General features: G+C 47.0%; 1 protein-coding gene across 2 annotated transcripts in view; it reads left to right on the top strand.

The window, feature by feature from the left end:
• The window catches only part of LOC142152768 (electrogenic sodium bicarbonate cotransporter 1-like), a 351,181-nt gene that overhangs the window by 110,426 nt on the left and 227,605 nt on the right, over positions 1-13,150 (top strand). For both annotated transcript variants that reach the window (XM_075209752.1, XM_075209753.1), the window contains exons 6-7: positions 9,714-9,801; positions 10,034-10,188. In XM_075209752.1, coding sequence (XP_075065853.1) covers positions 9,714-9,801; positions 10,034-10,188 — 243 coding nt within the window. The remainder of the gene's footprint in view (positions 1-9,713; positions 9,802-10,033; positions 10,189-13,150) is intronic.

Here is a 13,150-nt window from a genome sequence, read left to right as displayed (position 1 = left end):
CTGAAGCACGAGTAGAGCTGGAAGCAGTTTGGAAACTGTACACACGAGTAGAGCTGGAAGCAGTTTGGAAACTGCACACACGAGTAGAGCTGGAAGCAGTTTGGAAACTGCACACAGGAGTAGAGTTGGAAGCAGTTTGGAAACTGCACACAGGAGTAGAGCTGGAAGCAGTTTGGAAACTGCACACAGGAGTAGAGCTGGAAACAGTTTGGAAACTGCACAAAGGAGTAGAGCTGGAAGCAGTTTGGAAACTGCACACAGGAGTAGAGCTGGAAGCCGTTTGGAAACTGCACACAGGAGTAGAGCTGGAAGCAGTTTGGAAACTGCACACAGAAGTAGAGCTGGAAGCAGTTTGGAAACTGCACAAAGGAGTAGAGCTGGAAGCAGTTTGGAAACTGCACACAGGAGTAGAGCTGGAAACCGTTTGGAAACTGCACAAAGGAGTAGAGCTGGAAGCAGTTTGGAAACTGCACACAGGAGTAGAGCTGGAAGCAGTTTGGAAACTGCACACAGGAGTAGAGCTGGAAGCAGTTTGGAAACTGCACACAGGAGTAGAGCTGGAAGCCGTTTGGAAACTGCACAAAGGAGTAGAGCTGGAAGCAGTTTGGAAACTGCACACAGGAGTAGAGCTGGAAGCCGTTTGGAAACTGCACACAGGAGTAGAGCTGAAAGCAGTTTGGAAACTGCACACAGGAGTAGAGCTGGAAGCAGTTTGGAAACTGCACACACCTATAGAAGTTCACTGGGAGTGAGACTTAAAGATCAGGCAACTACCTAAGGCTGCAGGTGCCTTAAGTAGGGAGGGGTGATTGATCCATCAATCACATTAGTGGTCAGGTGTAGTTGTTAAAGGGACCTGCGCATGCACAGTGCGACAGGATGGCGGACGGCCGCGGTTCCACACAGGTGTGAGCGGGAAAGATGGAGAACCGCGTACCAGAGTGGAGGCACTCACACTCCGGTGAGTGACAGTACCCCCCCTTTTAAAGGTGGGCACAGAACACTTGGAAGCGGGTTTGCCCGGAAATTTTTGGTAGAATTTTTTAAGCAGGGCTGGAGCGTTGAGGTCTTCAGCGCGAATCCAGGAGCGTTCTTCTGGACCAAAGCCCTTCCAATGAACGAGGAATCGGAGAGTTCCTCGCAAATATTTTTACATCCAGGATCTGAGAGATCTCGAACTCCTCTTCTTGATGAATCTGTACTGGTTTAGGTACATAAGAAGGAGCAGAAAAACGATTGATAACAAGAGGTTTTAGCAGAGAGACATTAAAGGTATTGGAGATTCGGAGGTTCTTTGGTAATAGTAGCTTGAAGCATACTGGATTTATGACTTGAGTGATCTTGTATGGTCCGATGAAGCGTGGCGCAAACTTCATGGACGGAACCTTCAAGCGGATGTTTTTTGTAGAAAGCCATACACGGTCTCCAAGCTTGAGTGGTGGAATGGCTCGCCTCTTTTTATCTGCGAAGAATTTGTATCTGGCTGATGCTTTCTTCAGGGATGATCTCACCTGAGTCCAGATGGTTTTAAAGTTTTGACAAAGTCTCTCCACCGCAGGGACTTGGGTGGGAGGGAGGGCAGGAAACTCTGGGAGAGATGGATGGTGACCGTAAACCACGAAAAAAGGAGTTTTTGTTGGAGACTCATGGTACATGTTATTGTGGGCAAACTCAGCCCACGGGAGTAAATCTACCCAATTATCTTGATTGGCTGAGGAAAAGATTCTTATGAAGGTCTCGAGATCTTGATTGACCCTTTCGGTCTGGCCGTTTGATTGGGGATGGTAAGACGATGATAGAGACAGTCGGATACCCAAGTTCTTACAAAGGGCTCGCCAGAATCTGGAGACGAACTGCACTCCTCTATCGGACACAATCTCGGACGGACAGCCGATAATTCGAAAAATCTCTTTAATAAAATGGTCAGCCAAGGTAGAAGAAGATGGTAATCCGGTGATCTTGGAGAATCTATCCACCACTACCCAGATGGTATTACATCTCTTGCTAAGAGGAAGTTCGGTGACAAAGTCCATACTTATGTGGGTCCAAGGTTTGGTAGGGATAGGTAGTGGTTGGAGCAATCCCGCTGGTGTTCTGCGGGAAGACTTAAATTGAGAGAAGATCTCACAAGCGGCCACAAATTCTCTGACATCCTTTCTGATAGAAGGCCACCAATAACTCCGGGAAAGGATCTTAAAAGTCTTTCGTTCCCCAGAATGTCCAGAGAAGCGTGAAGAATGGTACCATGACAATATTCTCTTGCGTAGAGATGGCGGAACAAGAGTTCTACCAAACGGTAGCACATTGGTGGACGAAGTGGCCAAAGTCACACATTTGGGATCCAGTATAGGATGATCGGAAGAATCCAAGATGTCAGAAGGAGGGGCAAATGCCCGGGATAAGGCATCTGCTTTCCTGTTCTTTGCAGCAGGTTTGAACGTTATAATGAGTTTGAAGCGAGAAAAGAAAAGTGACCACTTCGCCTGTCGAGGGTTTAGACATTGGGCTATTTGTAAATAGAGGAGATTTTTGTGGTCGGTGAAGATGGTTACCGGATAATGAGCCCCCTCCAGTAGATATCTCCATTCCTCCAATGCGACTTTTATTGCCAACAGTTCTTTGTCACCGATGGTGTAGTTCTTTTCCGCGGGTAGAAGACCCCGGGAGTAGAAGGCACAAGGATGGAATTTCTGTTGCTCAGATCTTTGGGAGAGAATAGCTCCTAGTCCGACATTGGAGGCGTCCACCTCGAGAAAGAAGGGAAGGTTTACGTCAGGCTGCCGAAGCACAGGGGCGGTAGAAAATGCTTCTTTAAGGCTTTGGAAAGTGTGAAGGGCCTCGGAGGACCAGTGTTTAGTATTGGCGCCCTTCTTGGTCAGGGCCACAATAGGAGAAGCAATAGATGAGAAAGAAGTTCAGGATAAAACGTCTGTAATAATTCGCAAACCCCAGGAAGCGTTGTATAGCCCTGAGGGTAGTTGGCTGGGGCCAAAGTAGAACGGCATTAACTTTGTCTGGATCCATCTCCAGACCTACTCCGGACACGATGTATCCCAAGAATGAAATTTGGGATAATTCGAAGGAGCATTTTTCTAATTTGCAGAATAGGAGGTTCTTCCGCAGTCTGGAGAGAACTTCTGCCACATGTTGATGGTGGGAGACAAGATCTTGAGAGAAGATTAAAATGTCGTCCAGATAGACTACAACGCACACGTATAATATGTCCCGCAAGATCTCGTTCACGAATCCTTGGAAGACAGCTGGGGCATTACACAGTCCAAAGGGCATAACTAGGTATTCGTAATGCCCATCCCTGGTGTTGAATGCTGTCTTCCATTCGTCGCCTGACTTGACCCGGATTAGGTTGTAAGCGCCACGGAGATCAAGTTTGGTAAAAATCCGAGCACCTTTTATACGATCAAAGAGTTCGGTGATGAGATGAATTGGGTACCGATTTTTTACGGTTATGGCATTGAGCCCCCGATAATCAATGCAGGGTCTTAAGGTCCCATCTTTCTTTTTCACGAAAAAGAAGCCCGCTCCAGCGGGAGAGCTGGAAGGTCGAAATGAATCCGTGATGAAGGTTGTCCTTGATATACTCTGACATAGCCTGTGTCTCTGGTAGCGAGAGAGGGTATACACGGCCCCTAGGAGGATTTTTGCCAGGTAGTAAATCTATGGGACAATCCCATGCCCGATGAGGTGGCAGGCGTTCAGATTGCGCCTTATCGAACACGTCAGCGAACGGGGCATACTGTGGAGGAAGACCCGGAGGACCAGGTGTTATAGATGATCTGTTGATTTTGAGTGGTACCACTCGGGTTAGGCATCTATGATGACAATCCGGGCCCCAGGATGTGACTTGGGGAGTACTCCAATCAACTTGTGGTGAATGAAGCTGAAGCCATGGAAGGCCAAGAACGATAGGACTAGTAGTAGCACGAAGGACCAGCAAAGAGATTTTCTCTCGGTGTAAGGCTCCAATTTGAAGGGTCAAAGGAGTCGTACAGTGGGTGATAAGTCCATTAATGATGCGAGAGCCGTCTATAGCGGTGACCGCTATGCCGGTTTTTAACGAGACCACTGGTAGGGACCACTGGTTAACAAGAGCACTGGAGATAAAGTTGCCGGCAGCGCCGGAATCCAGAAGTGCTTGAGAGATAAAAGATTTGGTGACTGAGAAGATGGTAACATCAAATGCACACACTTTGGAATCCATAGAAGATGGAGAGGAGTCCAGGGACCCTAACCTTACCTCTCCAGAACTGGTTAGGGCCTGGCATTTCCCGACTTCTTAGGACATGAGTTCAGGCTGTGAGTAGGGTCAGCACAATAGATGCAGAGTCTTTTTGTATTCGTCGATCCCTCTCTCTAGATGTTAACTTAGAACGTCCTACCTCCATGGGTTCCACTGGAGGGGGAAGATGACGAACTTGAGGTGATGGGCAAGTGAACCCCTTAGAGGTGCTTGTTCTTTCAGACTCCCTCTCACGGAATCTCATGTCTACCCTATGACATAGGGAAATTAGATCGTCCAAGGAGTAGGGTAACTCTTGTGTGGTCAGTGCGTCTTTGATCTTATCCGTCAGACCCTGCCATAAGGCAGCTATCAGGGCCTCGGTGTTCCACTGTAGTTCAGAGGCGAGTATCCGAAACTGAATGACGTACTGAGCCACAGAGTGTGATCCTTGGCGTAGTCGGAGAATGCTGGAAGCCGCAGAGACAACGCGGCCAGGTTCATCGAAAATTTTGTGGAACGTGGAAATGAAGAGTGCACTATCCTCCAATAGGGGGTCATTTCTCTCCCACAGAGGGGAGGCCCACGCAAGAGCCTGTCCGGAAAACAGAGAAATGAGGTAGGCTATCTTGGCATGGTGAGTGGCAAAATGGTGAGGTTGAGGCTCGAAATGGAGAGAGCACTGATTCAAAAAACTTCCACACGTCTTGGGATCTCCATCATATTTTGAGGGAGTAGGCAGGTGTAGCATGGAAGTAGACACCTGGGATGGCACTGGGGAAGGAGAAGGCGCTGGAGGTTCAACAGTCGCTGAAACATTTTGTAGAGGAACTCCTCGGATGGTCAGAGTCTGGAAACACTGGAACAGATGTTGCTGCCGAACATCCTGTTGTTCTACCCGAGTGACCAGATGCTGCAGCATCTCCTTAGCTGTTGGTTCCAATCCTAGGTCTGTCATGGCCTGATCTTACTGTCACGGGCACTAGGAGTTGCTTACCCGAGTTTCACCAGATGGAACTCTGCTAGAGAGGCGGGGTTATGGAACGCACCTCAAAGCAGACAGGTGAATGATTGGAGCGACACAACAGCAGGAGAGTAGAGATAGTCTGAGGAAGTCGGCGACTTGCAGCTATGGTTAGAGGAAAGTCAGCGACTTGGAGCAGTAAACTGGAGGCTGAAGATAATGTAGACACGAGGAGTGGACGTGGATAGGTGATGGTAGGTAGAGGAGGAGTCAGTGGTCTGCGTACAGCAAGTTGTACCACTGTAGTGATGGGAAGAATAGTACTGGTGCAGGTAGGTAGCAGGGTAGTCGGTGGTCTGCGTTCAGCAAGTTGTACCACCGCTATGGTGAGAAGTCTGGTCCAGGTGTAGGTAGGTAATAGGAGAGTCAGTGGTCTGCGTATAGCAAGTTGTACCACCGCTGTGATAGGAGAACTTGTCCAGGTGCGGGTAGGTAGCAGGGAAGTCAGTGGTCTGCGTGCAGCAAGTTGTACCACTGCTGTGAGAAGGAATGAGGACTTGTCCAGGTGCAGGAGAGTGAAGTTGAAAGGCAAACTGTGGCTGTATGGAAACAGCGCGAGTAGAGCAATGTCTTGTGAGGCAGAGATGGAAGGCACAAAGAATAGTCTGTATGGAGTAGATGCCTTGCAGTGAGGAGAAGCTGGTCACAGCAGATATGCACAATAACGCTAAGTAGTAGCGTGAGGAGATATCGTAGCTTGAGTGAAAGCTTGTCCTAAATGAAGCAATGCAGTAACACAGTCTATATGGGTACTTGTACCCTGTGCAGCAAACAACAATGGACACAACCGGTATGCAAGCAAAATAGGCAATAGTCAACAGTCAGTAGAGCATACCCAGTTGTGTAGATCCGGAATAAGCTGAGAAGTGAAGCATTGTAGCGGTATGGGAACCGCCGCTGAGTTGAGCAGGGAGCAGCGTGGAAGCTGAAGCACGAGTAGAGCTGGAAGCAGTTTGGAAACTGTACACACGAGTAGAGCTGGAAGCAGTTTGGAAACTGCACACACGAGTAGAGCTAGAAGCAGTTTGGAAACTGCACACAGGAGTAGAGTTGGAAGCAGTTTGGAAACTGCACACAGGAGTAGAGCTGAAAGCAGTTTGGAAACTGCACACAGGAGTAGAGCTGGAAGCAGTTTGGAACCTGCACACAGGAGTAGAGCTGGAAGCCGTTTGGAAACTGCACACAGGAGTAGAGCTGGAAGCCGTTTGGAAACTGCACACAGGAGTAGAGCTGGAAGCAGTTTGGAAACTGCACACACCTATAGAAGTTCACTGGGAGTGAGACTTCAAGATCAGGCAACTACCTAAGGCTGCAGGTGCCTTAAGTAGGGAAGGGTGATTGATCCATCAATCACATTAGTGGTCAGGTGTAGTTGTTAAAGGGACCTGCGCATGCGCAGTGCGACAGGATGGCGGAAGGCCGCGGTTCCACACAGGTGTGAGCGGGAAAGATGGAGAACCACGTACCAGAGTGGAGGCACTCACACTCCGGTGAGTGACAGGAGGATTAATAACGCTACTATTCACATACTAGTCGAACAAAGAAGTCCATTCCCCTTCTGTTTTGACAAAGTTAATTATGCATGTGTAAGATTATTTTAGTATATACACTTGCTGTCCTGACTTGTACCCACTATTCCATGTCAAAAGAATTCTGGCTTCTATGTTTGATTTGTACGGAGCCAGATACAAAATTGAAGCTTGTCGGTGCGTGAATTTAGGTGCCTCAAAATCTCATCTGATCCCTACATCTTACACAGAAGATTATGTAGCTTTATCACATGTGTTAGACCAATATACATGATATTGTCAGTACCAAAGGTGTACAAACCACTTGTGAAACCGGGGACCCATCAACCTCTTTGCATTCATTTTAATTAATAAGTGTATTATTGCACACTGATGTGCCTCCTATAGAGCCCCACACTGGCAACCAGTGTCTTCTGTGTCTAAGGCTGCCATCTAGCCCTTTGCTAGCAGCTGGTGTTGTGACCAGGACCGTTACTTGACTTTGCTATTTTTCTCCTGCCCTAGACCTCTGCTTATTTATAGACTCCGTCAGAGGTGGAACTAGTGAGCTGTGGGCCCTGGTGCAGGGAGGCGGTGAGGAGGGAATCGGGGCCCCTGACCTTCTGCATCTACCATGCAGCGGATCCCATTATCTTCGTGGGCATCGGTGTATTGCACCTGCACCAAAGGTAGTTCCTCCACTGGACTTCGTTATAGATCTCAGCCCATCCTGACTTTTGGCCTGTGTATTGGACTGTGTCTCACTGCTCTCATTTCATTCTTTAACCTTCTTCCATGTCCTGTCCCCCATTTCAGAATTTTCATACTTAAAAAGCTTCTTGTCCCCGCTGTTCTCCCACGGAGCAGGGACGGGCACCTGTCGTTTCCGGCCGGGGGCGTCCTGTTGCTAGGCAACACACCGCAGCGTCCCTCGGCCAGCTTCTTGGTGTCGGACGAGGGACACCAGTAAAGGGGTCCCTGGTGAAAACCAGGGGTACCTTAGACTCCGCACCTCCTAGTTCAATGGCGCAAATACCGGTAGGTGTTCTCCCTGAGCATTCTGTGGCTTCTCAGCCTGACAGTATACTCTCTCCATGTCAGACAGCAACAGCGAACCTTCTGCTCGCGACCTCCTTCTACACCTGGCTCAATATGTAGAACAACAGAAGGCCAAACAGGCCCAACTTCTCCAGTGCATCCAGGTAGTGGTATCCAGACTAGATTCCCTTCAGGATCCTTGAACCCAGCACAGCACCTCCCACAGTGACCTCTTCTGTCACTGTTAGCACCAGTAACCCCGAGAAGTATGACGGTAACCCCAAGGTTTGTTGAGGGTTTTTGAACCAGTGTACGATCCAGTTCGAACTCACCCTGGAGAACTTCCCGTCTGCAAGAGCTAGGGTGGCTTACATCCTTTCCCTCCTTTCCGGACAAGCTTTGGCCTGGGCTTCTCCGCTGTGGGAGAGGGATGATGTTTCTCTTCACAATTTCACAGTTTTTATTGAATGGGTATTTGATGAACCTGGACGGGTATCTTCTGCTGCCTCTGGTCTTCTGGCGCTTTGACAGAGGCTCCTTTCTCCCGGACAGTATGCTGTTCAATTTCGCACCTTAGCATCTGAGCTAAAATGGAAAAATGAGACTTTGGTGGCTACCTTTTGCCAAGGTCTTTCAGATCAGATCAAGGACCCATTAGCATCCCGGGACCTTCCTTCCAATCTGGACGATCTCGTTTCACTCTGTATCAAGGTGGAACGCTCCTTGGAGAGAGATCTAAGTCGCCGCCTATCCTCTCATTTGTCCCCCAGCTTTCAATCTCCCGTTCCTTCTGCGGAGGAGCCCATGCAGATCTAGTCTTTCCCGGGATAAATGAGAGCGCCGCATTAAGAACCACCTTTGTCTGTACTGTGATGAGGCCGGTAATTTACTATCCACCTGTTCTAAGAGCCCTGGAAACGCCACCTCCTAGGTGGGAGGAGGGAGGCCGTCCTAGGATCCAGTTCTCACATTCCCTGCTCCCACAGAAATGCCAACTTCCTGATGCCAGTTACCCTGTAGACCTTTGCCGAATCTCTGGTATGTACCGCCTTTGTGGATTCTGGATCCGCGGGGAACTTCATTTCTGCCAATATTGTGTCTAGACTCCATATTCGATTTCATTCTTTGCCCCAAATTTTGGTTCTGAGTGCAGTGGATGGTGATCATGTCAGCAGGGGTTCTATCTCCTGTATCTCCAGTCCAGTTCAGTTGCAGGTAGACCCGGACCGTCTGTATCATTCTACACCCTGCTGGTAGTTGTCTAGGTGGACCGCAACCTGCGTATCCCTTGCAGCCAAGCCCATACCTCCTTGCAGGGGTCCTGGTGAAAACCAGGGGTACGTTAGACTCCGCACCTCCTAGTTCAGTGGCGCAAATACCGGTAGGTGTTCTCTGAGCATTCCGTTGCTTCTCAGCCTGACTCCTCTATTACATGAGTTAAGACTTGGGGGTAACTGAGTACTCTGAAACATGGGACTGCTATAGACAAAGACATCATGAAAACGCTTCTAGAGGTTTATCTCCTCCACATAGCCATAACATGTGCATGCATACCTTGTTTCACTTCCTGGAGGCATAGCGCACCAAGGTAGTGAAATTCGGTACATTGGTTCCTCTGTATCTGCCTCCTTCATTACCCTTAACAATTTTTCTCTCCATCAAACATTCTCTCTGGGTTGTTCCAAATATCCACACCTTTTATATGCAATTTAGGTGGAGGCAATGTGGGTTGACCGTCCATGTTGCTATATCTGATTTTCGATCATTATATGTAATATGAGATCCATTTGACAAAATGGAAGGTAATTCATGCATATCTAGCCACAGAAGTAAACCATTAACTATATTCCATATATAACATAAAATCCTGAAAGTGATTTAATATAATCACTTTTTATTTTTACAGATTTATTTTCATTCTCCTGGGTCCAAGGAACCAGACAAAGGTCTATCATGAGATTGGGAGAGCCATTGCTACTTTACTCACTGATGAGGTAAAAGTATATATTAAATTTGGAAAATAAATCCGTAGTCATAGCTACAGTAAAACTGAAATATCTTTATCTCTAACAAGTAGATTGCCAGCAGCCAGCATCTTAGCCTTTGATTGTTTACATGTAATATCTATGGATGCTATAGCTTCTGTACATACCATTTTATGTTTTGTGATCATGGGACATGGTATGAATTTCACTAATGCAACATATCATTTTTTCATTGTTTTAGTTGTTCCGGAAAGTTGCATATAAGGCCATGAACAAAGATGAACTAAATGCAGGAATCGATGATTTTTTAGATGAAGTTGCTGTTTTGCCTCCTGGCAAATGGGATCCTACTGTGCGCATTCAGCCACCTAAGTTTCTGCCATCAGCCCAAAGAAGGTAAAATTACTTGTTGTGGCTATCCGTTCTTAAACAGACATTAACCTTAAACATTTATACATTTACAAAACACAGGAATGTATAAGTGAGACAAATTTTATGATATCCTTCTGTGCAGGCTATGAACCAACTTAGTTGTGTTTGTTACCTCTTTACTTGCTCTCTGGTCAACTATCGGACCTATTCTGGATCTGATCACACACCCAGTGGCGTCACACCCTGCCTCTCAATGATTTCATACATACGCAGTGGCGGAACTACTACAGTCCATTTGCTGGTGAGATTCTTGCTTTTATCTCCTGAGTATGCATATAGGTGCCCCATATGTGCAGTGGATACCTGATCGGGCTTTCTGGATCAACATACTATTATATTAATGAGTATTAATGGTAGTAGTGAATCTATCTTCAGTGTCTGCCTATGCCACCATGCTTTCATAGCTGCACTGCATTTATAGTGAAGAACCATTTTCGTAGCTGAAGGAAAAATTATTCCTTTTGTGGGGAATTTTTTGGTTAATACAATTATACACAGTTGTCATATCACCCTTAAGCATCTATTCAGTGGTGTTTAATAAATATCTCATCCATATTCATTACCTTCTCACATTCCGGTTACTGGAGTTTTTTTTGTTCTGTACACACACTGTGGAATGTCCTACCTCACACAGCAAGACTTCTATGCTTAAAACAACCCTCTGACCCAAGGACAACATTGTTGTGTGACTGGATAATATAGCCCCACTAAGCACTTTTTAGCCTTGCAATCTGGTGGGACAAATATGCAATAGGTGGCACTTAACCTCATATGTCAAACTCTAGTTGTCCTATCGACTGTAAGCTTGTGAGCAGGGCCCTCTTACATCTTTGTCTGTCTCTTAATACCCAGTCTCGTTTTATTACTGTACTTGTTCCCAATTGTAAAGTGCTACAGGTTACTGGCACTATATAAATAATTGTTAATAATAATAAAATAATAATAATAATATTAATAATAGTAATAATAATACTTTAGAAAATCTTTCTTCATAATTGAGATATTCTTTACCCTCCTCTGCAGCCATAACAGTTCCAATGTATTTTACTGCATTGGTCCTAAGATAAAATTCTGGGGTAAACCTCGTATAACTTTAGTGAAGTATTTGCTTTTAATATTTGCATCTATAAAATTATAATAAATATATGTCTATATGGTATACCGGTGTTAAGTCCGTAACTATCGTCACCAATAAAGATTGTCCAAAGCGATCAGTGTGGTTCACTGATCAATGTGGTTTAAAAAATACAAAGAGATTTATGGCAAAATATAATCGATACAAACATGTGTGCACTGGATGTTAGGAAACCCTCCAGCCAGTAAAGCAAAACCCGGAGTTTGCTACAAAAGTCCGGTGTTCACTGTTGCCCCTAGTGGTGGGGACAGACTTGGCTGCAGACAAACAGAGGGTCGTGAGATGTGCACTGGCTGGTCGAGAACCCAGGAATAGAGTTACCGAGGCCGTAGAGTAGGAAGTGCCGGAGGGAGTCCGGTGAGACACCGAGTGGATGCTGTCAAAACTGATATATCACTCGTGGCCACTGGAATAAATAAGGAACAGTTGATAGAGAAGTCCCCTGATCCACAGCGACTTCTGTACCGGTGCTTGTCCGGAAAGGAACGTAACTTGCAGTGATAAGTAAAGATGATGAAACTGAACGTAGGCAGTAGCCAAAATTAACTACAACCCACAGTACCGGTGAGAGTCTGGAGATTTGAGAGAAACAGTTTTTAGGCGGTTGCCAGGGGTAACTGCATCCCACAGTACTGGTGAGAGTCCGGGGATTTAGGGGTAACAGTTCTTAGGCAGTTACTAGGGGTAACTGCAACCCACAGTACCGGTGAGAGTCCGTGTTACGGTTCTGATGCCTTAGTCAGTATTTGCACAGGCTTACCTAGGGCGTGGAGTCTAACGGCCTTCCGGTCTTCACCAAGAACCACCGCAAGGTAGGGTGGACTTTGCTGCCGAAGAACCGCAGGTCGCGGCCCCCAGGTTAGCCTACTGACGTAAGGGAGAAGGCTCTAAGTGATGGGTAGTCAAACAGGCAATGTGACAAAGTGATGAAAATACAGGCACTAACCGTGAATTCCAGGGTTTGGAGGCCTGGAGCAGTCACCGGTAGATGAACAGAGTCGGTTGAGTGCGTAGCAGGAGATGGATCCAGAGGAGTCGAGACACAGCCGGGTCAGTACACAGGAGGTATCAGGTATACGGTTCCAGAGGGAAATCCAGAGAGTAGTCAATAACACAGCCGGGTCGGTACACAGGATGGTCCGTCCAATTCGCGGTGCCAGGGATTAAGCCAAAGAATAGTCAGGTCACAGCAGGATCACAGGAGTCAGGTACACAGGTACAGGTAGCCAGGAACAGGAAACACATTGCTCTGACACAGGCAGCGTGTCAGAGCAGAGTAGATATAGAGATTTGAATTCCCCGCCCGCCGAGGAGTCACATGACTAGATGCAGGGAGAACCCGAAAGTGCGGGGGCGCCATCGGGAGAATCGCCGAACAGCAGAGCGGATACAGCTGCCAGACAACGCTGACAGTGCAGTGGAGCGGGGACAAGGTAAGATCATAACAGGCCTCCGGACAACCTATAAGGCTTTTGAGGGAACTTGGTATGGAAACTCTTCATCAAACATGGAGCATGAAGATCTCGTGCAGGAATCCAAGAACGCTCTTCAGGACCGTAGCCTTTCCAATCAACCAGGAACTGCAAGGAACCTCTGGAAATCCGAGAATCTAGAATCTCCTTAACCTCAAATTCCTGATCTAGCACAGAAATAGCAGCAGGAGGTTTTTTAGAAGAGAAAAAATTGTTAATAACAAGTGGCTTGAGAAGGGAAATGTGGAACACATTGGGAATCCTCAAGGTAGGAGGTAACTTTAATCTAAAGGCCACCGGATTAACGACCTCTATGATC

This window comes from Mixophyes fleayi, chromosome 4 (genome assembly GCF_038048845.1).
Source record: "Mixophyes fleayi isolate aMixFle1 chromosome 4, aMixFle1.hap1, whole genome shotgun sequence".
Classification (NCBI taxonomy): Eukaryota; Metazoa; Chordata; class Amphibia; order Anura; family Limnodynastidae; genus Mixophyes; species Mixophyes fleayi.
Note: the sequence above shows the minus strand (reverse complement) of the source record. Positions and strands in the feature narration are given on the sequence as shown.